The sequence below is a fragment of the Leptodactylus fuscus genome, chromosome 3 (assembly GCF_031893055.1).
Source record: "Leptodactylus fuscus isolate aLepFus1 chromosome 3, aLepFus1.hap2, whole genome shotgun sequence".
Lineage (NCBI taxonomy): Eukaryota > Metazoa > Chordata > Amphibia > Anura > Leptodactylidae > Leptodactylus > Leptodactylus fuscus.
The window spans coordinates 166,304,004-166,330,847 of NC_134267.1; the positions used below are offsets into that span (position 1 = coordinate 166,304,004).

Sequence of the window (26,844 nt, forward strand, 5' to 3'; positions counted from 1 at the left end):
CATGAGAGAGCCATGGTTACAAGCCAATTTTTGTCTAATTATATTCAGTCTCAACATGTACTGCAGTAAATGTGCAGTTACTATTAATATGAATTTCATAATTCAGTAATTACAGTTTTATATAGTAAAATGAATGTAATTACCAGAGAACATGTTAATTCAATACATACCACTGTCTCATTGCATTAGAAAAGTCACTTTTGCCAATCATGTGGCAGCATTGTACATTTTATTAGCAGGCTCTATAGACAACAAGACTTATGCATAGAGCAGATGTCAGATGGTAAAGTTGTGTTGCTTGCAGATCATGTTGCTACTGCCAAGTCTCGCGAGCTTTAATTCAGACACAGTTTCTATTAATGTCTGTACTATCCAATTTACAGAACTGAGGCAGCAGATGCACTTCTAGGCACTGAACTACTTAAGATCTTCACTGTTTCTAACTTAAACTTTGAAACATCAATACAGGTAAGTCTTGTAGCATTTCTGCATTTCAACAAGTCTTTTAAGCCATGTTCATTTAGACTGTAAAAAAAAAAAAAATCAGGAGGAATTAATACAGTTTTAGTACTAGACAAAAAAACTATATTAAGTCGGCATCATCTACTGAAGCTATTATGACATTTATTATTTCCAAAGACAATGCTAAGTATAGTTTATTGTGTTTTATTTTACTGCTCATTTAGATATGTGTTCTAGTAATATGTTCTATATTTCTATATGATATATATATATATATATATATATATATATACATTTATAATATTCAGATGCATGGATTTTACTACTATAGTATATTTTTTAACATCTATAAGGACATAGAACTATATAATATGAATTAAAATTAAACTTCTATATAATAACGCGTTCTGCCAGTAGTCTGAAACCTTTGGCTCTCCAGCTGTTGTGAGACTACAAGTTACAACAAGCTGCAGACTTTTACTTATTGCAGATCTGAGCCTTACACAGATACAGACATATAAAATATTTATAAGTGTAACTTTGTGGAATTCCCTTCAGATAGTTACAATGAAAGAATTGTTTTATTTGCATCACTTATCTACTAAATATTGTTTAATACAATATAATACTACTACTACTAATAATAATAATATTTATAATAAATTATTATTATTATTATTATTATTATTATTATTATTATTATTATTATTATTATTATTATTATTATTATTATAGATTTAATTTAAAACAGCAAAGTAACTTGATTTTAAAAAATAAATAAGGAAACTCTCAGAAACATGCAGCCTATTAACAGCTATTTTTTTTTTAATAAATGTGATCTTTTGTGAATTTATTATAATACAATGACTGCTTTCAGAACTTTTTCTGAACCAAGTTTTACTTCAGAGGGAACTTGGTTTCTAACTTTATCGTTGTTAAGGATTCAAGCATGTTACCATAATTGGCTTTATTTATGTTGACTCTGCTCTATTGTTAAGCCTGCCAAAGAAAAATAAATGTGTGGGCTAAAAATAATTGAACAATTGGGTAACCCTGTGCAATGTGTTAACTAAAGTGGAAAATATCTTAGAAGTTAAAAGAAATTATAATAATCAAATCACAGAAGCTCTCTGCATTCAGAGCCAGACAAACAACCCTACAGTACATCCTAATTATCATAGCCATGAATAGATTTATTGTTATGGCAGCTACACTATAACAGTTGTACATCAATACAGCTTTGTCATATATTTTTTACAAACACCACTATATTACCATTCTATCTCCTTCAGTCACTTGTTAAGCTGCACTAATTCCTGCTCCATTATCATGTAAAAATATACTTGAACTAAAATAGCACAAGTAATAGGATTAGTGCATCTAATATTAGCGTAAATAAAGTTATTAATATGTAAAGGGCACATGAGGGCAGTGGAGCATATTACGTTCTCGGCTGTAAGACAATGCAGGAGATTATATGCTTATAAATAATGACAGATAATGATTTCCTGTTCCATAAATACAATACTGTCCAAAAGCATGTTTATTGCAATTTAACGTTAAATAAATAAGATAGTAAAGTATACAGTGTAATCTGTATTGTACATAAACATTTGTGTTAATGATTAGCACTTTATCACTCTATTTCTTCTCTTTTTTTTCCTATCATCCTCCTGAGAGATAGGAAAGAGGGATGAAATCTATAGAATGATTTATTTGTAATGTAGCTGATGATACAATGACAGATACAATATTACAATTAAAGTAAAACCCCATTTACACAGAACAGCTTTTCAACTCATCAATGAATATGTTTTTTTTAGTTCTGAGCACCTTATGACATTTTCCTTCAGAGTACTTATTGTGGTGAAGTTTTCCCTCTGTCTCCCATCATCATCATTGCTACACATTACATTTCTTGATACTGTCACCAGTGATCACTATTAAGGAATGCACAAGTGATGAAAAAATGTGGTATTATTTTTAAGCATTGACCATATGGATTTTTACAAAGTAAACAAATTATATCAATAATCTAGAGGCGTAAAGAGGGTTTCTAGCCCCTAATACAAATTTAATACTACTGACCTATCTATAAGATACATCAGTATGTGATCTATGGAGCTCTGACACTCAGTTCCCATACAGATCAGCTGTTCAAGTGTCCGGGCCCCAGAAGCTGCAGCAGTGGACAGGGAGTTGAAACAGCTCCAGTCCTATACAAGTAATAGAAGCAGAGTAGTAGTAGTAGTAATGTGGCGTCGATACTATAGAGTGGATGGGGTTGTAGATCAGCTCCTACTACTTTAATAGGATCAGAACTGTTTGTTTTCTTCGTCCACTGCAGCGGATTCCACACTGCCGAAACAGCTGATCTGTGAGGAGACTGAGTGTTAGACCACAACAGATCAAATACTGGAGACCTATCCAATGGAGGTCATCAGTATTAAATATGCATTAAGTCTGAAAAAGCCTTTTAACCCAGCCATAGACTTTAGAAAGCTACACATTAGCCCCATGTATCCATACAGAAGTAGACTTCTAAAATGGGAGAGACGAGAAAAGCTCTTACCTCCTAGAAAATAAAAGGATCATGCAGTTGAAAACAAACTGTCTGATATTTTTCCCAACATATGCCTTTAGGCAAGAATTGGGAAACCTTTATACTGTACATATTAGATGGTGATGTGAGCTTATCCAAGTCAGCAGGTATGTCACAAACACATCTAATGCACATGGCTAGCTTTAATACAATAGACACGTGCATGAACTTTATATATGTAATGACCTAGTTAAAAATCAGAAGAACATCCAATAATTCACTACTGGAATTTCTTTCTGTTCCTACTATGATGACATCGTGGTAAAACAGAATTAATTTTTAAAGGAAAATGTTATAGTTTTGTACAATATGATCTCTTCTGTAAATATTTTAGCTATGATTTTTTTTGTCTAATACAATAGAGAAAAAGCCTCAAATAAGTTTACTTGTTTCCATTTCACAAAAGGTCATTTGTAAAGGAGAGGTAGAATCTGGGTGGGTGCTATAGGTATAATGTAATGCAAACAGCCTGTCCCTACCAACTTCGTATCTATTCCAGCGACCGGGTCTAAGTTATTTTATCTACATACTATCCATCTTGCCATGCACATACACTCCAGATTTTGCTGCTTCTGCTGGATCTTCCTATAGGATTACATGCTCTCTTCCTGCTACCAAAAGGACCAGAGTATATGCCAGTAAAGATTCCCTTGCTTGACTGTATAAAAACATAAGCTTCACTAGACACACCCAACCTGAACAATTAGGTTCCTAGATTGAACCTAGTGTCCAGATAAGGTGTTTATTGTTCTTAGAGCTTCAATTTTATAATGAACTTTGCTAGTTACCTGAATTTGTTCTCTCAAGACCGAGACCACTACAAGAGGGATTGACCTGGGGCACTCACTGGTGGTTACACAACTATTCCACTTTTCCATCTCACCTATTGTTGGTGTTTCTGTTTCTTCCAGTGTTTAGAACTTTACAGTGAATATTTTTATAGTAGTTTGTATCATTACTCTGATGCAAAGCTCCAAATCTACAACATAGACATTGTATCCACTAGAGGAAGCTTACTGAATTGTATCATTCTCCATCTCACTTTGTCACATTTTTGTATAGTGAGTTAATACTTCTCAACAATAGTATTTTGTCTGCAGTCTATTTTGGTTATATTGCTTACTGTATGATCAATCATAAATAGTTATTTTCACATAAGACATACTTGAGATTCACTTAATATAACATACTATTGCTTATTTTTCAAATAATATTTTCTACTACATTTATCTGCCTGGGGCTCCCATCTGTCTCTACTGCTCCCCATCTTGTCTGGTGCAGTCAGGTAGAGAATGAACAGAAAGTGAGCTGCAGACATGTTGTAGTTGTGCCCTTTCATTTCTATGGTAATTATAGAAACATCTGGGCAGATGACCACATCAGACAGAATGAGAGTAAGGAAACCCTGTTATGGAGATACATGTGGTTACCTGCACATATCAGACATTTATTGTATATCACGTGGATCTGTCATTAATGTCTAAAGTGGGAATAATGGGAATAACTTTTCATATTCGTGTTGCTATTTTTCTTTAATTAATTTTTTACCTGTTTTGTCAAAATATGTTTCCCTAAGGGCGTGTTCACATCTGCTCCCGCTGACCGGTTTGTGCAATCCGGGGGTGTTTTGTCTTCTGCCCCGAGAAACTGGACAGGAGACGGAAACCCGGCAATCAGTTTTCAAACACATTCACTTGAAAGGGTTTGCAAAGTGACTGCCCATGTACATCTTCTGCCTGTCCACTGTGAAAGCGTTTGTTTTAACTGGACACAAAGTCCTGCATGTCCGACTTTGTGTCTGGCTAAAAAAAACTGTTTTGCCGCAGACAGGCAGAATACGCACACTGGCAGTCACTTTGCAAATCCATTCAAGTGAATAGGTTTGAAAACTGACTGCCGGCTTTCCATCCCCTGTCCAGTTTCTCAGGGCAGAAGATGGAAACCCGCTGGATTGGCTAAAGCGGAGACTGGGTGCAGATGTGAACCCATCCTTAGTCATGTTGGGTGTGTGCTTCCTCTTAACATAACCTCCATATTAGATCTGTATCAGTTTACCTATGTTTGCCTTTTTATATGTACATGTATTTTGTACATTTTTGTGTTCTTTTTATTATAGAATATAAAACACTTGAATAAGAAAAAATATTATTTCTATGGCATGCAAAATGAAGCGTAATATATATTTTTCTATCATTATCTTAATGTATGAGTAGAGAAAATCCTATGCACATAAACCAACAATCCATGCTGAGAAATAAGAGCTTGATACATTAAAATATGGGTAATACAGTTTAATGCCAAAATAAATTCTCTTATATTAAGGTTATAGGCAGGATGAATCAGAAGAGAAATCTCTGACCATAATATTGATATTAATGTACAGCAATGTCAAATAAGAAGTTTAGAAAGAAAAATCTAAGAACATTGATCAGTCAATCAATTGATCACTACAGGTCTTAGAGTAGAGGTGAGAAAGGGCAGGATAGGGGGATGAATCAATAAACTCACAGCAATTTGGGTCATTTATATTGATGATCAGCAGTGGACAGATTAGATGGACAGCACCATTCGCTTTCCAGGGCTGTTTTAGTTTATTAAAAACAATAAATTACTATGAAGAATATTGTCAATTAAGATGGATCCAAAATCTATAGTTATAGCCTCATTGGGGTATTTGCATATAGAACAACGCATTACGTATTAAAAGGTCAGGATGGAGATACATCCATAATAATTCACTTGACATATAGCTGATGGTACTTTATTTATGTCTTTACTTATGTGTTCTGCACATGTCCAGGGAAACGTTCACTGCTGTAGTCATGAAGATGAATTGACTCCATGTTATTTACCAATGATCTGCATGGAAATGTTCTAAACATGACTCTCCATATTCTTCAGCTCAGATCTACTGCAGTTAATTCAGAAATATCCTTAACCCGATAAACTTGATGTGTATAGTTGATTGTAGATAAAACGATCAGAAGCAAATATTATAGTTAGCATATCACTGTGCGATAAATTGTCATAAAACCAAATGGTGTTTAGAAACGTTACATACCTTGTGATACACGTAACACATGACGCACATATCACATGTCCAGCTGGGCAGAATAATGCTCCATTCAACAATTTGTTGCCCAGCGTAACTTAACATCCAGTAACAAAACAGAGACCATCCTCAAGAAAACTATGACATCACTTCTGGTATCAGTAAACTTCTTGCATTTTACTACCACGCTGGAGGGACAGATGTGATCCCAGCCTTAAAAGGTTTGTATCAAAAGCTTTGACAAACTTCAAAATGACCGAGTAGTGGAAAGAATAAATTGTATGATAGGTAGTGAGAAAAATACTTAGACTTAGGCCCCACGTTGCAGAAACGCAGCATTTTTGCCACAGTTTTTGTTGCAGTTTTTTGAGCCAAAACCAAGAATGGCTGGGAAAAGAATGGGAAATATATAGGAAGTTATAATACTTCTACCTTCTGCGCAATCCACTCCTGACTTTGACTCAAAAAAACACAACAAAATCTGCAATAAAAAAGGCTGTGTTTCCGCAACATAGGGCCTTAGCCTCGTACAGAGATTTTACAGAATACGGCATTTTGTTTTAATCCCGAGTAACTGAGCAAATTGTTTAGAAAATCAAATTAATGTCCAAATGGGACAAATATTTTGGGGTTTTTGATGTGTTTTATTCCTTGCTTTGTTTACTGCTACTATTCTCTTAAGTTTTTTCATCTTTTATGTAATGATTTTAATCTAACAATTTGAAGTTAAAAAAGTTTTGTCTCTTCTGATACTAACATCGGCTTTACATGTGTTCTATTATTTCCGGGCCATGTAAGCAATACTTCCCTGACATAAATCCAGCTGCCTGTCTGTACTGTATGAATGAAGCCATGCCATGAATACATGCCATCAAAAATAGAATATGCTATTAATGGCAATTTATTTGTTAGTAGATGTCGCACGGTTGTGAATCTGTGATGAAAATCAGATCTTTTCATCCCATTTTCAAGAGTGATTTGCATCATGGTCGTGTGAATACATCCTTAGGGCATATTTAATAAAATGACAAAAAATTTTCAGATGAGGCTTTTATTAGATATTTCATTGGAAAGAAAAGAGAGTTATGGAAGGTTTCAGAATATCTCCATTGAAACAATAGATGGTATAACTACCATACTGTAATCTCTGCTAATACTGCTGGGTATACATAGGCCCTTTTGATACGTAGGGTACTCAACCATCTGCATCTCATAGGCACCACATGCAAAAGTACAGCAAAATGACAAATGCTTACTTTCCATATGCTGAAGAGCAGGATCCAGGTGCCCCCTGACCCCCAAGACAGCAATCTCTATGAACCTCACATTGCCTGCCATTTTAAAGGAACAGTACTTGTATTCTAGTCTAAAATCTTCCATTTTTACAGGAGCTAGGAGAGATTTAATCGACTTATAATAAATAGAGCAGACATCAGGTTTTCATTTAATTTACAAAAATATGAATCATGCTAAGAAACTCTGGGTAGGAATCAGAAAACATTACAGAAAAGTGTGAACAGAGCTGTAACTGAATCAGTTTATACTAAAAACAAACAAATAACACAACAAACGGAAATATGGACTTCCATTATAAATAGATAACAATGTAAAATGTAAAGGGAAATCTGCCACGTCCAAAAAATTGCAGTGCAAATGGACATAGCAAGTGCTGGCTTTTAACATCAAAATAAACCAGGTAGCCAAGTCTCTGTTCAGACAGTGGGTTTTTTCAATGGAGTCGCAAAATAAATGTAAAAAAGCTTGCAGCTTGAAGTGTTTTTAGTGCAGATTTCAACAAAAGAAAATGGGAAATGTTGAGAATGCCTATTTTTGGTCAATGTCAATCATTAATCGCAGCCACTTAGTTCATGCAACATCAATTTGCATAAAGGTTCCAAGAATAAAAAAAAAAGTGAATAGGCTGCGATTTGGCAATGATATGCATGTACAAAATACACAAATGTGCTACAGTTACACAAAACTTACTAGAGTCTGGGATCAAAATGTCAGTGGATTTGGATTTTTTACAACTGTCCCTTTGAGCTTTATATGTATCCACATGTCACAACCTGACCATGTTCACAATCATTCCTTGCAAAGTTTCAATACGATCTTGGTGTTGCACAATCCAAGTCTCTGTGTAACGTTATAGGTGATTAAATGAAGACTGCTGCTTTTAGATATTGCTTGTTGCCTGCAACCTATTAACTTATAGTTACTAGTAGAAATGGGCGAACCTCAGAAGATTAATTTCAGGTTCGGATGGTTTGGCCCTGGAAATGTGTGGAAACATAACATTCAGTTATATCTAACTTTCCTCACCTATCCTGGGCATCCTCGAATCCTCCAGCACTCATTCAGGGTCCTCTTACAGCCTCCTTGTTACTTCCTTGGTGACATCACGTGTCACTGCTGAGACCATGACATCACCCAGGAGACTGGAGAAAGACCCTTAAGGAGCACTGATTAGTACAAGAATGCCCACAAGAAGTGAAAGAAAAAATATCCTTGTACCGTGTTAGCCAGTGGATATGAAATGAAAGAAATTTTTTGAGAGAAGTCCTCAGTAGTTGATACCTTTTTTAATGGCTAACTTAAAAAGTTTTTTGATGACATATGAGAAATCCATTTCTCTCTCTCTCTCTCTCTCTCTCTCTCTCTCTCTCTCTCTCTATATATATATATATATATATGCCTAACTTCAGAAATTGTGTTATACTATCCTGATGAAGAGACCTCTATAGTCTCGAATGCTCGATATGTCATCAAAAAACTTTTTAAGTTAGCCATTAAAAAAGGTATCAACTACTGAGGACTTCTCTCAAAAAATTTCTTTCTTCACAAGAAGTGAGTAAAAGTGCTTATAACTGTTTGTTATATTTCCACACCCAAAATGGCCTCCAGTTACTATATTTTGGGGTCAGAGCATTATAATTTTATTTCCAGTTGGTTGGCTACAACTTCTGATTCAGTCTAAGCCATCATGTCTAGCTACTAGTTATATAAATGATTTATATTTTTATAGTTTTTTTTGTATTATCAAATAATAATAGTTTTATGTGTCTATTGCAGTTATCAGTTATGTGGTACAAGCCGACACAAAGAAAGAATATCTCTGCAATCTGCTTCACAGTCATTTTTGTGTTTTCCTCAACTGTCTTCAGTGATGATGATGATGATGTCGTTCTAACCAACTCCGGAAAAGTAAGAGGGATAGAAATATCAGTGTTTTCTAAGACAATCACAGCTTTCCTTGGGGTACCCTACGCTGAACCACCAATTGGTGCCTTGAGGTTTAAAAAACCACAACCTATTAAACCTTGGTCTGAAGTGAGGAATGCTACAACCTATGCCAACTCCTGTTATCAATATGTTGATCAAACATTCCCAGGCTTTTCTGGAGCCGAAATGTGGAATCCAAATACACAATTAAGTGAAGATTGTCTATATCTTAATATATGGATACCAAGCCCAAAGCCAAGAAATGCCAGTGTCATGGTTTGGATATATGGTGGTGGTTTTGAGACAGGAACATCATCATTAGAGGTTTATGATGGCAAGTTCTTAGCTAGGAATGAACGTGTTATTGTTGTGTCCTTGAATTACAGAGTGGGGGTTTTGGGATTTTTGGCTTTTCCAGGTAACTCTGAAGCTCCGGGCAATGCTGGTTTGTTTGATCAGAGATTAGCACTTCAATGGGTTCATGAAAACATTGCATCATTTGGAGGTAATCCAAAAAGTATAACTATTTTTGGAGAAAGTGCAGGAGGAGCATCTGTCAGTTATCATTTGCTTTCTCCTAAAAGTCATCCTTATTTTACAAGAGCCATTATGCAAAGTGGAACTGCAAATGCCCCTTGGGGTGCTATAAGTGGCACAGAAGGCCGTAATCGAGCTCTGACAATAGCAAACATGTTGAGCTGTTCCTTCAGAAATGAGACAGAAATCATTGCGTGTATAAGGAGTAAGACTCCGCAGGATATCATCGAAAAATCACTTTCTATTCTAACACGAAGATCATTAATAGAAGTTAATTTTCTTCCAACAGTTGATGGAGATTTTCTCATTGATTTACCTGAAAACCTTCTGCAACTTGGGCAATTAAAAAAAAATACGCAGATATTAACAGGAGTTAATAAGGATGAGGGGTCATACTTCTTGGTTTATCAGATGCCAGGGTTCAGCATAGACCATGAAAGCTTTATCAATAGAACTCATTTTCAAGAAAGTGTAAAACTGGCATTTCCTAAAGCCACGGAGCTTGCTGTCGACTCTGTGATTTTTCACTACACAAACTGGGAGGATGAACAAAATCCGGTTCTTAATCGTGATGCCATGGATGACATTGTGGGAGATTATAATTTCATATGTCCGCTGCTGGAATTCACAAAGAGAAATTCTGAACTTGGGAACAAAGCCTATTTGTACTTCTTCAACCACAGATCGTCCAAACTAGCATGGCCAGGTTGGATGGGAGTTGTGCATGGCTATGAAATTGAATTCGTTTTTGGAATCCCAATGTACAGGAGACTCAATTACACAAAAGAGGAGGAAGCACTGAGTCGGAATGTAATGAGGTTTTGGGCCAACTTTGCAAAAACTGGGTAAGTTTATAATACTGGATTTCGCTAAGCTACTGTATATTTGTACTATAATAATTGTTTATGAAACAATTCATTATAAAAACCTTTCTGATGATGAAAATTTATAGGAATACCTTTACTAGATTTATTTTGTATGTTTTGCACAGACTTTTATTTCCAACAAGAGCAGAATTCCAACTAACATTTGCAATGTGCTGTTCTCTCAATGGACTTAAAGTGCAGTACTGTGGTGCAGTAAACAGAGGATGGGGTTATGGGATCATGTTGGGGGTTGTCTGGTCATTAACCTTGCTGCAGCATTTTGGAATAGCTGATGGCGATGTATTTCCTTCTCTGGAAGGCCTATATATACAGTAGTTCAGATATGAGGTTATGAAGGCATAGACCAGTGTGGATAGATCTGATGTTAGAATACGTTGGTTAATTTTTGTAATGTTTTTTGTAATGCTCTTGTAGGTTTCATTCATACACTTTATGATCATTTTTATACCATTTTGTTTTAGTCAATGTGACCAAAAATAACATTTTTTTATTCTGTTAACTGAGAGGCATAAATAATTTATAGTACGGAAAAAATGGATAAATATTTAGTACGTAATGATAACTTTTTTTTTTTTTTAATCAGACTTCCGACTCCCTGTTATTATGTTTTACCACCCCTACAAATAAAACATCACTTTTTAAATATGAAGAATTTTCCTGGGGTCTCCATATTCTGTTGCCTATAACTTTCTTACTATTTTGTTGACAGAGACATGTAAGGGCTTTTTATTTGTGGGGCAAGTTATCATTTTTATTGATGCTAAATTTTGGCAGGTATGACTTTTTGATCACTTTTAATTGCTATTTTTTTGGGGGAAAATGATGTGATCAAAAATATGGTGATTTGCGCTTTGCAGTGTAATTTTTTTCTGCATTCACTATACTGGATAAATAACACTATTTTTTTAGTGCCAACTTACATGCATCTGGGCATACCTAATATGTTTAGTTATTCTTTGGTTACACTAATGTTTTTTTTTTTTTAATTAAAAGGTTTTTTGAACTTTTTCTTATTTGTTTACACTTTATTTTTAAATTTCTGATTTATTTTTTTTTGATTTTTTTTTACCTGTCCCACAGGGGACTGAACTTAGGATCTCTGATCCCCAGCGCAATGTACTGCAGTAAATAATATTACAGCACTTTGCACATAGGCTCCTTATGTGTTCTAGAGAACGGCAGACACGAGGCTATTGCTTGTCCTCCCAGTTGTCATGGCAACCCCTCAGACCCTGTGATCTCATTGTGGAGTATCAGAGGAAGGCAGGAGAAGGTGATATTGCTCTAGGAACCCCAGATGCCGTGAACACTTTTGATCCCGGCATCCAAGGGGTTAATCCGCTGGAGTCAGAGAATTTTCTGATCCCCATAACTAGTCCCGTGCCTCGGCTGTGTAATGTGCTGGAAGTAATATTGCAGAGACAGCGCCTGTGCCCGCAGCATTACAGCGCTGCACTACAGTATTATGGCGCTGAATGTTAACTATATGCTCAGCGCAATGTAATAGTACAGTGCACAGCGGGAAAGGATTAAAGGGATTTACTGAGCTAAATTTATTGATGACCTATCCCTGGTTCAGCCACTGCCCAGAGAATGGAGCTGTGCCTCCTGCTTCATTCTTTATGTATGAGATGCTAAAAACAGCTGAACAGTGGGTGTGCCAGGGGTATGACACCCAGTATCTCCGCTAATCTGATATTTATGGCTTGTCCACAGGATAGGTCTTCAATATTTTTAGCAAAGTAAACCCCCTTAAATTTGGTTTCAATGGAATAGTACCAGCCTATAAAATATAGGTGACATGTCATTTTGGTTGCACAGTGAACGTAGTTAAAATGAAGCCTGTAAGTAAGTCATACAAACACAGTTTTTCTCCAAGTCTACCCCACTTGGAATTTTTTTTATATTGTATGGAATATTAACCCCTTAGCGACCTTTGACGTACTATTACGTCATGGACGCGAGGTACTTCGCGCACCATGAAGTAATAATACGTCATGGTTATAAACAGCCTCCGTGTCTCAAGACACGGAAACTGTAAGAAGGTTGCTGCTGTCCATGACAGCAGACAACTTTCTTTACATGAATCGGAAGATTTAACCCCCTCCCTGCCACGTGGATCGCTGCAATTGGACGATTGCTCCGCAATGTCCAATTGCAGCTTGCCGGCACAGATCCAATGATCTGTGCCGACAGATCGGTACAAAAGTGACAGTGATTGGAGCTACACCTTGCACCAATCCCTGTCGAGTGTTTGGGGGGCGTACAGTGGTGTGACCCCCTCCAGATGTTTTAATTGGTCAATCTGCCAGCATCATGGCAGATTGACCAATCAATGGCGTGCAGGGCAGTGTAAACTTCGGGCACTGCTCTGCTTACATCACTCCCTCTGGGAATTGCGAGCAGAGCAGAACCCGTGCTGCCCTGTGAGCCCTGTGCGTGAGATTGCTGCGTTACCGCTGCGTCATACCTCGATCAGATTCTGCCAGACGTCCTAGGTCCTCTCCCAGCCAGCCCTCTACTGCCCATCTCTCCCCTCTGCCGTCTCCCGTCCCCCCTCCCATCTCCTCTCCACCCTTTCCTGACCGAGGCATCTGAGGCTGTCTGGCTCCTCCAGCTTCTGGGTCCTAAACTCTGCATTCTGTGCAGAAAAGAGACTCACTTCCCTCCCCTTTTTGAGAAAGCTCTTTTTGGCATTTCTCCAAATTTTTTTTTTTTTTTTTGTTAGGTTTTTTTGCATTTTTGCATTTTTTTTTCCTTTTCTTTTTTTTTTTGTTTGTGCACAAGCTTTTTTTTTTGTAAAACTCGCCACCGCAAATTGACCAGTAATAAAATATACGTTATTGGTCACATTTGTGATTTTTGGCTCAGTTTTTTTTTCTAGTAGGTAGAAAAGAGAATTTTGTTTGTGCACAAGCTTTTTTTTTTGTAAAACTCGCCACCGCAAATTGACCAGTAATAAAATATACGTTATTGGTCACATTTGTGATTTTTGGTTCAGTTTTTTTTTCTAGTAGGTAGAAAAGAGAATTTTGTTTGTGCACAAGCTTTTTTTTTTGTAAAACTCGCCACCGCAAATTGACCAGTAATAAAATATACGTTATTGGTCACATTTGTGATTTTTGGCTCAGTTTTTTTTTCTAGTAGGTAGAAAAGAGAATTTTGTTTGTGCACAAGCTTTTTTTTTTGTAAAACTCGCCACCGCAAATTGACCAGTAATAAAATATACGTTATTGGTCACATTTGTGATTTTTGGCTCAGTTTTTTTTTCTAGTAGATAGAAAAGAGAATTTTGTTTGTGCACAAGCTTTTTTTTTTTGTAAAACTCGCCACCGCAAATTGACCAGTAATAAAATATACGTTATTGGTCACATTTGTGATTTTTGGCTCAGTTTTTTTTTCTAGTAGGTAGAAAAGAGAATTTTGTTTGTGCACAAGCTTTTTTTTTTGTAAAACTCGCCACCGCAAATTGACCAGTAATAAAATATACGTTATTGGTCACATTTGTGATTTTTGGCTCAGTTTTTTTTTCTAGTAGGTAGAAAAGAGAATTTTGTTTGTGCACAAGCTTTTTTTTTTGTAAAACTCGCCACCGCAAATTGACCAGTAATAAAATATACGTTATTGGTCACATTTGTGATTTTTGGTTCAGTTTTTTTTTCTAGTAGGTAGAAAAGAGAATTTTGTTTGTGCACAAGCTTTTTTTTTTGTAAAACTCGCCACCGCAAATTGACCAGTAATAAAATATACGTTATTGGTCACATTTGTGATTTTTGGCTCAGTTTTTTTTTCTAGTAGGTAGAAAAGAGAATTTTGTTTGTGCACAAGCTTTTTTTTTTGTAAAACTCGCCACCGCAAATTGACCAGTAATAAAATATACGTTATTGGTCACATTTGTGATTTTTGGCTCAGTTTTTTTTTCTAGTAGGTAGAAAAGAGAATTTTGTTTGTGCACAAGCTTTTTTTTTTGTAAAACTCGCCACCGCAAATTGACCAGTAATAAAATATACGTTATTGGTCACATTTGTGATTTTTGGCTCAGTTTTTTTTTCTAGTAGGTAGAAAAGAGAATTTTGTTTGTGCACAAGCTTTTTTTTTTTGTAAAACTCGCCACCGCAAATTGACCAGTAATAAAATATACGTTATTGGTCACATTTGTGATTTTTGGCTCAGTTTTTTTTCAATCTATATATAGCTCCATTTTTGATAGAAGGGAAGGTTTTTTTTTTGTTTTTTTTTTTACATAAAATACACGTGTTAAAGCACAACACACACCCCACACTGAAAAAGTTTCAAAGAAATAAAGTTTCAAAGAAATAAAGTTTCAAGAAATAAAGTTTCAAGAAATAAAGTTTTATATACTCAAGTAAAACACCACACACACACAAAAATGTCCCAATCATCCCAAAGAAGGTTTTCAGTAGAAGAGGCGTACGCCATACTGGCCTCTGACACTGATACCGCCAGCGAGGGAGAAGAGGAAAATGCCCCATTCCTTTATTTTTCCTCTTCTTCCTCCTCCTCCTCCTCCAGTGATGAGCAACCCCAAAGGAGGCACCCCAGAACAATTGCTGAGTTAGTTGCCCCACCTGTAGAGCCCATGTGGACCCCACCCCCAGAAAATTATGAGCCTCAGCTTCCTGACTTTGTTGCCCGGTCAGGAATACAAATTGAGACTGAGGGCTTCAGAGAAAATGACTTTTTCAAAATCTTTTTCTCTGATGAGTTTGTAGATCTTATGGTGGCCCAAACGAATTTGTACGCTGAACAATTTTTGGAACAAAATGCCACCTCTTCCTATGCCAGGCCACAGAACTGGACCCCAGTAAATGCAGCAGAAATGAAGATTTTCTGGGGTCTTATTCTGCATATGGGCATAGTGAAAAAACCTAAAATTCGTCAGTATTGGAGTACAGACGTCTTGCACAACACTCCAATCTATCGAATGGCTATGTCCAGGAAGCGGTTTGAAAGTATCCTAAAGTTCATTCATTATAATGATAATTCCCAGTGCCCGCCCCAAGATGCCCCAAATTTTGACCGCTTATACAAAGTTAGGCCAGTCATTGACCACTTTAGTTCCAAATTTGCAGAGTCCTACATCCCTGATCAGAACATTGCAATTGATGAGTCTCTGATCAGTTTCAAAGGGAGGCTAAAATTCCGCCAATACTTGCCCAGTAAGCGGGCACGGTATGGCATTAAAATGTATAAGCTATGTGAGAGCAGTTCAGGATACACTTATAAATTTAGGGTGTATGAAGGAAGGGACACAAGGATTGAGCCCCCAGACTGCCCCCCAATCCTAGGAGTTAGTGGGAAAATTGTGTGGGATTTGATGCACCCACTGCTGGACAAGGGTTATCACCTCTATGTGGATAACTTTTACACCAGCATCCCACTCTTTAGGTCCCTGAGTTCTAGAGGAACTGCAGCTTGTGGGACTGTGCGCAGAAATCAAAGAGGCCTCCCTAGGGCACATATTGAGCAGCGCCTCAGAAAGGGTGAGAGTAGTGCCGTCTGCAATGAGAATATGCTGCTGGTCAAGTATAGGGACAAGAGGGATGTCCTTGTACTGACCACAGCTAATGGCAGCGGCAGCACCTCTGTCCCTCTGCGTGGCACCAGTACCACTGTCTCCAAGCCAGACTGCATCCTGGCATACAATAGGTACATGGGAGGGGCTGATCTATCTGATCAAGTCCTAAAGCCCTACAGTGCCATGCGAAAAACAAGAGTGTGGTACAAAAAGCTGGTCGTGCACATGGTTCAGATGGCATTGTATAACTCTTACGTGCTATCACGATGTGCAGGCCACACAGGAACTTTCCTTGAGTTTCAGGAGGCAATTATCAAGTCCCTGATATTTGGGGACCTAGAAGTGCCAGGCCCCAGTACTTCTGAAACTCATGGTTCCCGTATTGTACCAGGGCAACATTTTCCCGGTGAAGTCCCTCAAACTGCTAAAAAAGGGAAAACTCAGAAAAGATGCAGAGTGTGTTACAAAAGAGGAATAAGGAGAGACACCATTTATCAGTGTGACACCTGCCCTGATAAACCTGGCCTGTGCATGAAGGAGTGCTTTAGATTGTACCATGGAACACTTCCATGGAATATTAATTTTAGAATTTATTTTCCATGGAATATCGCCTCCTTATACCATCACATACTCTGCACACAATTACTTTCATCCGGTTATGCAGTAATTTCTGGATAATAAATTATTGCCATACAAGCTGCATCCAAATGTTTGCTATACTTCTTGGTAAATTTTTTAAGAGGTGTAATTTAACACTAACGTCACTGAAGTCAAGGGGTCTAGTTTCCAAAATGGGGTCACATTTTGGGGGTTTCCACTGTTTTGGCACTTCAAGGCCTCTACAAATGTGACATGGTAACTAAAACCAATTTCAGCCAAATCTACCCTCCAACAATTGTTCTATCCCACTGTGTGACCATACATCACTTTACGTCCACATGTGGGGCATTTCTGTAGTTGGGAGAAAATGCTTGACAATTTGTGGGGTGCATTTTCTCTTTTAACCCCTTGTGGAAATGCATAATTTGGGGTTAAAGCTACATTTTATAGCAAAAAAATGTCACTTTTCCTTTTGTTGGGCCAATTCTGTTACACTCCTGTAGGGTCAAAGTGCTCACTATACCCCTTGATAAATTCCTTGAGGGGTCTAGTTTCCAAAATGGGGTCACATTTTGGAGGTTTCCACTGTTTTGGCACCTTGGGGGCTCTGCAAAAGGAACATGGTGCCTGCAATCTATTTTAGCAAAATCTGGCCTACAAAATCCAATTAGCGCTCCATCCGTTCTGAGAGCGACCGTGTGCCCGTACATTAGGGTACCAGCACATATGGGGTATTGCCGTGTTCGGGAGAAATTGCGTAACAAAATGTGGGGTGCAATTTCTCCTTTAACCCCTCGTGAAGATGAAAAATTTGGGGCTACAGTGACATTTTATTATAAAAAAAGTAATTTTTCATTTTCACTTCTCAATGGTAAAAAAATCTGTGAAGCACCTGTAGGGTTCAAGTGCTCACTATACCCCTTGATAAATTCCTTGAGGGGTCTAGTTTCCAAAATGGGGTCATTTTGGGGGGGTTTCTACTGTTCTGGCACTTCAGGGGCTCTCCAAATGCAACATGGTGCCTTGTACAAACTCAAGCTAAATTTGCCCTCCAAAATCCCAATAGCGCTCCTTCCGCTCTGGACCTTACAGCGTGCCCATAGATCACTTTACATCCACATGTGGGGCATTCCTGTTTTTGGGAGAAAATGCTTGACAACTTGTGGGGTGCATTTTCTCTTTTAACCCCTTGTGGAAATGCATAATTTGGGGTTAAAGCTACATTTTATAGCAAAAAATGTCACTTTTCCTTTTGTTGGGCCAATTCTGTTACACTCCTGTAGGGTCAAAGTGCTCACTATACCCCTTGATAAATTCCTTGAGGGGTCTAGTTTCCAAAATGGGGTCACATTTTGGGGGTTTCCACTGTTTTGGCACCTTGGGGGCTCTGCAAAAGGAACATGGTGCCTGCAATCTATTTTAGCAAAATCTGGCCTACAAAATCCAATTAGCGCTCCATCCGTTCTGAGAGCGACCGTGTGCCCGTACATTAGGGTACCAGCACATATGGGGTATTGCCGTGTTCGGGAGAAATTGCGTAACAAAATGTGGGGTGCAATTTCTCCTTTAACCCCTCGTGAAGATGAAAAATTTGGGGCTACAGTGACATTTTATTATAAAAAAAGTAATTTTTCATTTTCACTTCTCAATGGTAAAAAAATCTGTGAAGCACCTGTAGGGTTCAAGTGCTCACTATACCCCTTGATAAATTCCTTGAGGGGTCTAGTTTCCAAAATGGGGTCATTTTGGGGGGGTTTCTACTGTTCTGGCACTTCAGGGGCTCTCCAAATGCAACATGGTGCCTTGTACAAACTCAAGCTAAATTTGCCCTCCAAAATCCCAATAGCACTCCTTCCGCTCTGGACCTTACAGCGTGCCCATAGATCACTTTACATCCACATGTGGGGCATTCCTGTTTTTGGGAGAAAATGCTTGACAACTTGTGGGGTGCATTTTCTCTTTTAACCCCTTGTGGAAATGCATAATTTGGGGTTAAAGCTACATTTTATAGCAAAAAATGTCACTTTTCCTTTTGTTGGGCCAATTCTGTTACACTCCTGTAGGGTCAAAGTGCTCAGTATACCCCTTGATAAATTCCTTGAGGGGTCTAGTTTCCAAAATGGGGTCACATTTTGGGGGTTTCCACTGTTTTGGCACCTTGGGGGCTCTGCAAAAGGAACATGGTGCCTGCAATCTATTTTAGCAAAATCTGGCCTACAAAATCCAATTAGCGCTCCATCCGTTCTGAGAGCGACCGTGTGCCCGTACATTAGGGTACCAGCACATATGGGGTATTGCCGTGTTCGGGAGAAATTGCGTAACAAAATGTGGGGTGCAATTTCTCCTTTAACCCCTCGTGAAGATGAAAAATTTGGGGCTACAGTGACATTTTATTATAAAAAAAGTAATTTTTCATTTTCACTTCTCAATGGTAAAAAAATCTGTGAAGCACCTGTAGGGTTCAAGTGCTCACTATACCCCTTGATAAATTCCTTGAGGGGTCTAGTTTCCAAAATGGGGTCATTTTGGGGGGGTTTCTACTGTTCTGGCACTTCAGGGGCTCTCCAAATGCAACATGGTGCCTTGTACAAACTCAAGCTAAATTTGCCCTCCAAAATCCCAATAGCGCTCCTTCCGCTCTGGACCTTACAGCGTGCCCATAGATCACTTTACATCCACATGTGGGGCATTCCTGTTTTTGGGAGAAAATGCTTGACAACTTGTGGGGTGCATTTTCTCTTTTAACCCCTTGTGGAAATGCATAATTTGGGGTTAAAGCTACATTTTATAGCAAAAAATGTCACTTTTCCTTTTGTTGGGCCAATTCTGTTACACTCCTGTAGGGTCAAAGTGCTCACTATACCCCTTGATAAATTCCTTGAGGGGTCTAGTTTCCAAAATGGGGTCACATTTTGGGGGTTTCCACTGTTTTGGCACCTTGGGGGCTCTGCAGAAGGAACATGGTGCCTGCAATCTATTTTAGCAAAATCTGGCCTAGAAAATCCAATTAGCGCTCCATCCGTTCTGAGAGCGACCGTGTGCCCGTACATTAGGGTACCAGCACATATGGGGTATTGCTGTGTTCGGGAGAAATTGCGTAACAAAATGTGGGGTGCAATTTCTCCTTTAACCCTTAGTAAATGTGCAAATTCTAGGGCTAAATGAATATATTAGTGATAGAAATTGAAAAATGTAAATTTGACCTCCATTTTGTTTTAATTGCTGTGAAATGCTGAAAGGGTTAAGAAACTTTCTAACTGCTGTTTTGGATTCTTTCAGGAGTGCAGTTTTGAGAATGGGGTGACTTATGGGGGTTTTTACAAGAGAGGCCTCTCAAGTTCCCTTCAAAACTGAACTGGTCCCTTGAAAAATGTGTTTTGGAAATTTTCTTGAAAATTTGGAAAATCACTGCTTGACTTGTAAGCCTTATAATATCTGAAAAAAATGAAAGGGTGATTAAAATTTGACTTCTACATAAATCAGAGACATGGTTAATTATATTTATCAAAAAATTTGGGTAGTATGGCTTTCCATTTGAAAGGCTTGCAATTTCAAAGTTTGAAAACTGCACTTTTTTCCAAATTTTCATCAAATTTCCTATTTTTTCATAATCAAAGGCAAAAATATCGACAAAAATTTTCTACTGACATGAAGTACAATATGTCACAAAAAAACAATCTCAGAATCACTTGTGTAAGTTAAAGCGTCTCAAAGCTATTGCCATTTAAAGTGACACATGTCAGTTTTGAAAAAAGAGGCCTGGTCCTTAAGTCACTTTTGGGCTGTGTCTCTAAGGGGTTAAATGGCATTATTATTATTATTATTATTATTATTATTATTATTATTATTTATTTATTTATATAGCACCATTAATTCCATGGTGCTTTACATTTGGGGGTTACTTACAATTTGGGGGTTACATACAATACACAGAATATACAGGTAGATATAATACTAACAATGACAGACTGGCACAGTGGGGTAGAGGGCCCTGCCCGCGAGGGCTTACAATTTATTCTGTAAACGTTAAGTCCTCATATGGCTCTGCTGTTTTTTCTAATAATAGTGCAGCAATCTTTCCATTGTTCTTGTGTAAGTGTGGTCCCTAAATCTGATTTCCAACCTGGTATAAAGTCCAATTTTGTTGTAGAAGCTGACAGGCAAAGGACTGGAAACTTGCTATAAGTCCTGACGATTTTTAACACATGTGTGGTCCAGTGTGGGTCTTGAGTAGGCCTCAGGCGTGGATCCTAGGCTTATTATTTGGCCAGAAAAGGCTGCAGTTCCTGCACTTCAGGGCAGATCCAGGGAGTGAGAGGAGACATCTGGGGTTGTCCTGTAACTCTGAGTCCAGTGAGACTGTGTTGTGCCTTTTGGTTTGTTCCTGTGGCTGGTAATAAGCCACACCTATAGTTAGTTTATTATTACTGTTTAGTTAGTTGCTGAGATGAGCAGGATTTTGTTTTTTACTGTTTTGCCTGAAGTTAAGGCTGTATTTTGTTTTGCTCATTTTGTGCCTGAAGTCAAGGTTTATTTATTTTCCTGTTTCTTTTAAATAAACCAGTTTCCAGCATATTTTGCGTCCCTCTCTCTGACTGGTTGGGTCAAAAAATGGAAAAATGTTTCTAAATGTTGACTTTGAGGGTCTCAGAACAGGTGAGGTTTAGTGATCAACTTCTTATATATTAACATGGTTTACAAAACTTTTTATTATAATAAATGATTTTAAAGATTCTGAGCCATGTATGAGTTTACCAAAGGTATGAGGTAATGAGGTAATTTTATAAAGGAAATTGGAGTAGAAAGTATTGGTAGCAGAGGTTTTACAGACCTCTGTAACTTGTCCATAAATCTAGCCTGTCTCTTCAACTATAGTATATAAAAGGTTATTTTGGTTGAAGTATGTAAAAGGGCTGTGGACAGGTTTGAGGACCACAGGAGTACTTGGACAGATATAGGCACTAAATGGGATGAATACAACAAGACCCCCTATGGTGGGTTTGTATTACTACAGATGGAACAGACGTGAGAGTTTAACTGTAATATAGCACTTATATAGGTTATAGGGGGTCCAACTATCCATTTATAGTAATACATAGTAGTTCTAGCAATATGCAGTCGTTTGCCTGTACATATCAGACAAGATCGGGCGTGTTCAGGGTGGTGTGGCCGTAGGCTTGCCTGTACATATCAAAGAGTCAAAGAGGTGTTGGGCAATGGTAATATACAGAGATAATAGAAGATCCTTGGTAATGTTATCATTTTGACCATGTAGATCTGACCTTTCCAGTACAGCATTGGGCACCACCATACTTCCAAGTCTCTCATTAGTTTTGGCAAGAGAGGTGCATAATTCCATTTGAAGGTATCTAGGGAAATATTATAATTATTTATTTATCTATTGAGCACCATTATTTCCATAGGGCTGTACATTTGAGGGTTTACATACAATACTGAAAATACACAAAACAAGTAGAATACTAACACTGGAATGGTGGGATAGATGGACCTGCCTGCAAGAGAAAGGGAATGGAGAAAATTTGCATTTGTGACACTGCAATAGAGGATTTCAGATATGGAGGTAAAATAGTTTAGTTAGAATGTATTGCAGTTGCTATAGGTTCAGCCGCCAATAGTTTCAATAGTGGACATCCTTGCTGATTTGCATAGCATATGACAATAAGAGATGGAGAGTTAGTTAGAAACATCAAAAATACTACTGAATTTGAATAAGGAGGCCATTTGGCCTGATGGGGCTGTCCTGTCATACCTTCGGCTTGGAGCACCTAGGTCAGGTAAGGCCAAGGGAGGCTGCCAAATGCCTTCACAATGTGAACAATGAGAAAAGAGATGGTCTGTGTACTAGTCTTGCCACAATGGATGATACTGCATAGTTTCCAGACATAGTTGTTCTGATATAAAGTGCATGATGATAATGATGTCTTGATATGACGCTAACCCAGTGGCGTAACTACCGTAGAGGCAGCGGAGGCGGCTGCCACAGGGCCCGGGCCATTATGGGGCCCGGTGACAGCCGCTATCGCTGCGTTTTAGTTATTTATTTATTTTTCAATAGGCCGTTATGGGCCCTATTCACTTGCCGATCCTGGCTGGGCTGGGATCGGTAAGTGAACCGCGGGCCCCACAAACACTATCATTGTACTCGGGGGTCTTTGCAGACCCCCGAGTATAATGATCGGAGGCCGGGGAGAGGTAAGAAACATAAAAAACAGTGTTACTTACCTCTCCACGATCCTGTCAGGCCTCCATCATTCGTGTCTGACGTCTCTGACGTCACATGACCCAGGCCTGCTTCCCGGGTCATGTGTGGTCCGACGTCATTAAAGCAGGACAAGAGCGACGGCCGACAGGAACAGGTAAGCAACTGTTTCTGATGTTTTTATTCCCCCTTCCCTCCGATTATTATACTCTGGGGTCTTTTCAGACCCCAGAGTATAATAATTGTTTATAGGTGTCCACAGTGGGACATATGGGGACACTATGGGGGATAATACTGTGTGCATTGGAAACTATAGGGGTTAATACTGTGTGTGCAGGGGACACTATTGGGGATAATACTGTGTGTGCAGGGGACACAATTGGGGATAATACTGTGTGTGAAGGGGACACTATTGGCGATAACAGAAAAAATAGAAAAAAGTCGGGGTGGGCACTCACCATTCAATAGTCGGTAGATGACACTTCTCATAGGTAAAAACAAAATCCTTTATTGAATGCGGATAAAAATAATATTACAGGGAGGGAGAAGAAACATTATCGGCACAAAAAATGGCAACAGCTGTTTCGCGTCTAACCTGACGCTTTTTCAAGTCAAAAATGCAATTTTATAAAGATCTATAAAACACCAGAGTCAGATGTTACATGTTATTCAGTAGTAAAACCTGAAATCCCGAGACACACGAGTCTTTTTTTTTTTTTTTTTAACATTTCATGGCTTATTTTTGCCTCTTTGGTGGAATTTTTAAAAAAATATGCTCTGGGTCTGGTGTTTGTTTCAGGGATTTTCCTATGAATTCTACATAGGAAAAAACACCTAAAACACTGTAAAAATGCCTTATGAATAAAAATGCCAATAGAAAAATTCTAAAACCACCAAAATGCGCTTAAAAAAACCATGTAAAAACTATATGTAACAGTACCCTCGGTGTGTATATCATGATATTGTGCTGAGTTGGCTTCATGAGAAATGACACTAGTTAACTAAACTGGAGATCTAAGTTTAATCATATCTGAATAGATAATATATATTTAAATAATATGCTAGTAAATGTAACTGTGTGATAAATTTACACAAACATGAGAGTGAAATGTATTAAGAAGATATTGGCAACCATTCACTAAATATTGGTTTTAGAGTTAATGCTAAAAATACATTTTGGATGTACTAGCAGCTGAGATTAGCTCAGATCCTACTACGTGCATTCCACATAGAGAGGCTTGAATTGACTTGACAGCTTGCATTTCTGAATAACAGTTTACCAATAAAGGAATCATCTCAATCCAATTAGCTGCTAATATTCTCTCAATAGATTACACCCCTCCCCCACCTGACTAACGCAATATAAACTGACATCGTTATAAAACAAAATTCCTAGCAAAACAGAACCAATAATCCCTATTAGAGATGAGCGAGTAGTAGTCGATCGAGTAGGTGTTCGATCGAATACTACGGTATTCGAAATACTCGTACTCGATCGAGAACTACTAGCTGTTCGAAGTTAAGATTCGATGCAGAACCAGCGTTGATTGGGAGAATGCTATACATTGCTAATCAACGCTGGCTCTTCTCTTACCTTTAGAAGTCTTCTCCCTGCGCAGCGTTCCGCGTCCTTTTCTGGCTCTGAATTCACTCTGCCAGGCATCAGGCCTGGGCAGAGGCAACTGCGCATGTCCGCTTGTAGTGGAGGACGTGGGGACACTGCGCAGGGAGAAGAATTCAGCCCGATCCTCACTCATAGACTTGGTAAGTAGAATTTGATCGAATGTTGCGTACCCCTGAAACAAGCATTTCCCCCCATAGACTATAATGGGGTTCAAAACCCGTTCGAACAGTCGAACAGTTTGCGGCTGTTCGAAACGGATTTCGAACCCCAAACATTTTAGTGTTAGCTCATCTCTAATCACTATATTTCTCCAAGAGTAAAAAAAAAAACTTATGTAACCTATGATATTTTTAAAGGGCCAGTCTCAAATGGTTAGGATTCACATTCATGTTAGTTTTGGTATAACTGCTGTAATACTCAGTCTTTTGGTAACTCTACTGATTCGACCTTATATCACTGTAGAACCATATACAGTATCTTTATCAAAGTTCAGTTTAATAGAAAAGGAGGACAGGTCTCAATATTGTACCTAAATGACGAAAATAAAAACTAAAATCATCTGAAGCCTGTATGTCCTATATGTTCTGCTTGTTTAGGGGCTCTAAGTTCCAGTAAGAAAGTAAAAAAGAGAAATAATGGAGGCCGTTCTAAATGACCAAATAGCTTATAACAAAGTCAATATACATTAAATTGATCTGACACTTGCAGTAGCTTTAAACAGACCAAGCCAAGGTCTTGCCGATTGTATACAGAATAGATTACAAGGTAAGAGTCTAGTCTGGAACAAGTGTTAGTTGCTTACAGAGGTGCAAATATGACATAGGGTAAGCAAGGACAACAGGAAATCTGAACGGATCGTAAGTATAAAAAAAGACCAGGCTGTAAAAGTTGTAAGAACAGAAGAGCAATTAATACTACTATAACTATTGACGGGAAAAAAAATCCACTGACCTGACAAGTGAAAAGCCAAACAAAAATCACAATGCAATATGAAGTGGCTGATATATATTAATCACAGTTCCATCCTGATACCAATTACTAGTATTTTCTTGTTAGATCATATACCATATATACTCGAGTATAAGTCAACCCGAATATAAGCCGACCCCCCTAATTTTACCACAAAAAAAACGGGGAAAACTTATTGACTCGAGTATAAGCCAAGGGGGGAAATGCATGACATTCTGTTTGTGCTCATCTCATTCCTAGCCGGCTTCAGGCCTATATGGTAATATCCCAGATGTCACGTGTTCTGGGATATTACCATATAGGCCCAAAGCCTGTGGTAGTAGTAATAGCCTGTTACTGCTAGCACAGGCTTTAGGCCTATATGGCAACAGGCTGCTACTGCTACCATAAGGCTTTGGGCCTGTATGATAATGCCTCAGACGTCTGGGGCATTATCATACAGGCCCAAAGCCTTATGGTAGCAGTAGCAGCCTGTTGCCATACAGGCCCAAAGACTGTGCTGGGGCATTGTCATACAGGCCCAAAGCCTTATGGTAGCAGTAGCAGCCTGTTGCCATACTGGCCCAAAGACTGTGCTGGGGCATTATCATACAGGCCCAAAGCATTATGGTAGCAGTAGCAGCCTGTTGCCATACTGGCCCAAACCCTGTGTTAGCAGTAACAAGCTATTACTACTACCACAGGCTTTGGGCCTATATGGTAATATCCCAGACCACGTGATGTTTGGGATATTACCATATTGGCCTGAAACCGGCTAGGATTAACATCAGATCCCAGAGAGGTGAGTAAAACTGTTTATTATTTTCTCTCACCTCCCCTGGGGCTCCGATTATTATACTTGAATACAATGAATATGATATTCTCAATAACAGAGCAGTATGAATATATAAAGGTCAATCTGGTTATAATAATAAGGCTTATAATAATATTACAACGCAGTCTAACAAATATGGTGCACCATCCACGTGCAGTTGTTCAGGCCTTAACACACATATTTATAGCCAAACGTTCAGCTGTAACAGGTTCCATTAAACACCGAACACTAAGGGAGTGACACACTTTGGCCCAGATTTACTATTGGGGTTCCACCTAGACACTGTGGTAAACATGGCACTTCTTTGAAGTATTGT

General features: G+C 38.3%; 1 protein-coding gene across 1 annotated transcript in view; it reads left to right on the forward strand.

The window, feature by feature from the left end:
* Positions 1-386: 386 nt before the first annotated feature.
* Positions 387-26,844, forward strand: part of BCHE (butyrylcholinesterase) — a 56,835-nt gene continuing 30,377 nt past the window's right edge. The window contains exons 1-2 of the mRNA XM_075268720.1: positions 387-468; positions 9,189-10,720. Of these exons, the coding sequence (XP_075124821.1) occupies positions 9,198-10,720 (1,523 nt within the window). The 5' untranslated portion in view covers positions 387-468; positions 9,189-9,197. The remainder of the gene's footprint in view (positions 469-9,188; positions 10,721-26,844) is intronic.